This window comes from Metarhizium robertsii (assembly GCF_000187425.2).
Source record: "Metarhizium robertsii ARSEF 23 chromosome Unknown MAA_Scf_8, whole genome shotgun sequence".
Taxonomy (NCBI): Eukaryota; Fungi; Ascomycota; class Sordariomycetes; order Hypocreales; family Clavicipitaceae; genus Metarhizium; species Metarhizium robertsii.
The window spans coordinates 167775-171013 of NW_011942226.1; the positions used below are offsets into that span (position 1 = coordinate 167775).

General features: G+C 52.6%; 1 protein-coding gene across 1 annotated transcript; it reads right to left on the minus strand.

Moving 5' to 3' along the window:
• Nucleotides 1-1290: 1290 nt before the first annotated feature.
• MAA_11435 (restless-like transposase) lies at nucleotides 1291-1923 on the minus strand (the record flags this gene model as incomplete). Its single annotated transcript, XM_011413429.1, has 1 exon — nucleotides 1291-1923. The coding sequence occupies one exon, from the start codon at nucleotides 1921-1923 to the stop codon at nucleotides 1291-1293; it is 633 nt and encodes a 210-aa protein (XP_011411731.1).
• Nucleotides 1924-3239: the final 1316 nt, after the last annotated feature.

The window sequence follows — 3239 nt, forward strand, 5'->3', positions numbered from 1 at the left end:
GCCAAGAAGTATTTGTCTGGCACCAACAGACGTAAACACAGCTAGTGAAGCCGGGACCAGTAAAATGAGCCTCCCTGCCATAACCAACGTGCTCTGACAGCCACACGACAGTCGTGCGTGCTTGGCATCAGGCTACCGACCAAGGCGAAGCTTCAGCCATACAGGGCGGGCTGGCGGACCCTGGTCCGAATGCCGAATGCCGACGCAGACACCAGTTCGAGACGCAACAGCTGTCTGTGGGGCCAGCGGCGATCAGCCTTCGGCCGCTATGTGCCGCGATTGGTTCGTGCTGTAAAGGGCCGGGGCGAACCGTTCAATCGGTAACCCATCACGTCGCCAAATTGGCTGTAAGTGGGTCAACAGGCGAATACCTAGCATCGCGTAGACTGCTGTGATAGGTCTATGTAAACCGGCCAGTGGGCCTCAGTTGGCTGGTTGGCTGGTTGGTTGTCGCCAGTTCTTTTCGCCAGTTCTCCAGAAACGGGTTCAGGTCAAAACTCAGGCGCTTTCTGTTTCTGAACCAACAGTTTGCTAATGCGCGTTATGCATGGGATATCACACAAAAACAGTTGCGGTTCACAAGTGCCATCCTCATTGGCTCTTCATTTCAGACTAAAAATTCGCGAACAATGGTCACAGCTGCAAGGCAATAAATGGCCACCCGAAACGGAGTTTTCAGCCAGTGATGGACAGGGTAGTTGGGAAACATGTTGCCACCTCCAGGCTGCTGCTTGCCAAACCAACAACCGTGAGTCATTTTGCGAACACGATTGCGACACGTCACTTTTTCCTCGGATCTTTTGCGTCTCTCAGTGGAATATTTGCCTCCAGGATTCTCTATAATTTTCCAAGGCTTCTGAAAGGCTGTTAGTTGTCGCAACATCAACGCAAACTGGTTGGTCCCATACCCAGTGGCGAAGAGCCAGAGGTTCTGAACGCAATTTCGCAATCGTGATCTGCGCAGCGGCCAGCTGCTTCTTCGAGTCGGCTCTTGCTCGATTGGCAATGGCGCCAACGCTGTCTCAGTTTGAGAAGAGTTCTTTCCTTACGTTTAACCCTGCAAGCAAGCGGAATCGGGCGCCTCCTTTGGAGAGCCAGGCTCGGCGCCGGCCGTTCCCAACACTGGTGTGAGTGGAACACCGGCATAATGACCCGACAGAATCGAAGCTTGATCTGGCTGCGGTCCTTTGTGTCAAGGGATCAACGGTCTTTTTAGACAAACTTGCAAAGGCTTTGCTTGCACAAATCTCAGGCGGTGTTAAAGTCAGATTGTGTTCGCTGACTAGTGCTCTACAATTGTATAGCCTCCGCCCCACCCTCCAGGAACTTCGCCCGAGTGTTTCGTCCCAGTTGCTCCCGCTCCAATGTCCTCTTTCGCGAACGAGTTTTTCCATGGTTGTCTTCTCCTTTCAGGCGTAATAGGCTGGCTTTGTCGGAATCCGCCGATACTTGAGGTGGGAGCCTGAGGGGCGAAGGGCTTCGTGAGAGAGCGGCAAGTGGCGGCAAACTCGCCTTAGGCATGGACAAACTGACCGGACCAGAGACTGGGTAAAGCGTATGCTCTAAGCGCGGGCTGTCTTCCAGATGGAGGATGACCCCGTGGTCAGATTTACCCGCCAAGTAGAGATCAGTGACGATGCTGAGCCAAGGACCACCTCCAACTCCCGTGTGACGAAAGTTGCCCGGCAAGAACTTCAGAGTGATACGAGGTACCACCAAGGTATCCACAACCTCAGGTTCGATTTCACCCGCCTCCCCAATTGATGGAAGTGGGAACCAAAAGCTGATGCCGCCGTCTTCATCAGTTACGGATTCGAAACGTGCAATGGCGCGATGTTGTTGGTCCCGGCAATCGAGCATGACATGAACGCCTGGAACTCCCACCACATGGGAATCGACAACTCTGCAGGTGAATGGCGCCATGTTAAAATAATCTAAGGCAAGATCTGTGATCTGTGCTTCATCCTGCGGACACGGCGTCACCGCCGTATTTATCTCGGTTGCGGAACGGAACTGAGCCCTGGCTAATTCTGGTTGGCGTACTATTCTAAGCAAGACGTAAATGAACTGCTCGGCAAGAGTAAAAACGAGGCACGGCACGCAGTTTCACTAAGCGCCGGTGGATTTAAACTTGGGGACAAAATTGTGATCACGAATAACAACTCTTTCGTTGGCTGTGAGATGGATGTGGAATGGTTTATTCTGCATATTTTATGACCTATCTCAACAATCCCTGCCCTTTAATGCAACATTTGCGGGCGGGTGTGCGTCAACGTTTTCTCCTTCTTCTCCTTCCTTTCCCCAGATCAGCGAGGTCTGTAGGAACCGCCGGGAGAGGGAGATCGAACCCTGTCATAGCGGCCGCGTGAGCTCCGGCTGTTCACGCGGTCTGGCCGGCGACGTGACCCAATGGGGGAGACGGTGTGCCGTGTGGACGCCCGGCGGCGGGGCAACCCCACCCTGTCAAGACTATACTGCTTGTCAGTTTCCACAATACGAGCCGGGCGTCGGCGTTCTTACAGTTTGGTAACAATGTAAACGCAGGCGATTGCCACAGAGAGCTTTGCGATGCCCATTTTGGATGGTGGTATCTGTTGAAGTTGCATTTGTTGTTGACTCGCCGGCCATGGAATTGGGAATGCCAGGCAGTCGTTTATACATTCCTGGATCTCTCGGTCTAATTGACACGCTCGGGTAAGAACGCCCGCATTGCAAATTCGAGTGGCTTATTTTAAGGCGACGATGAAAGTGTATGGATGGCGTCAATTTTGTATGAGCTGTTCTAATTATCCATGTCTTGTTCGTCCTCGCTGTCACTAAATTTGCAATACACCTTAATTTCTTCACCCATGCTGGCTGGCAGTGGGCTCGGCATCCTGTTCATCCCGTCTCTGTATTCTTCGAACGCTGAAGTTACAGACCTAATGACTCGGTAAAAGGCTCTATCCTGTGCAGCGATGTACTTCGCCAACGTAGAATGGTTTTGTTGAGCCACCGCCAGCCTCTGATCACGGTCGATTACAGCTTGAGTGAGGGATGCCACTTGTCGCTCAAGGTCAAGTATTCTTTGCTCGAGTGTGGTAACTGACAGACGTCTCGGGGTAGTGTTGCAGCGGTCGGTATTGACGACTTGCTCGTGAAGCAGTGCTCTACTAGGGCGCTCATCAGGGTTCCCAGGACGACCAAATCCCCCCCCAAGGGGTAAAGGAGGGAGTTGTTTCGTGTGTCTGGTCATGATT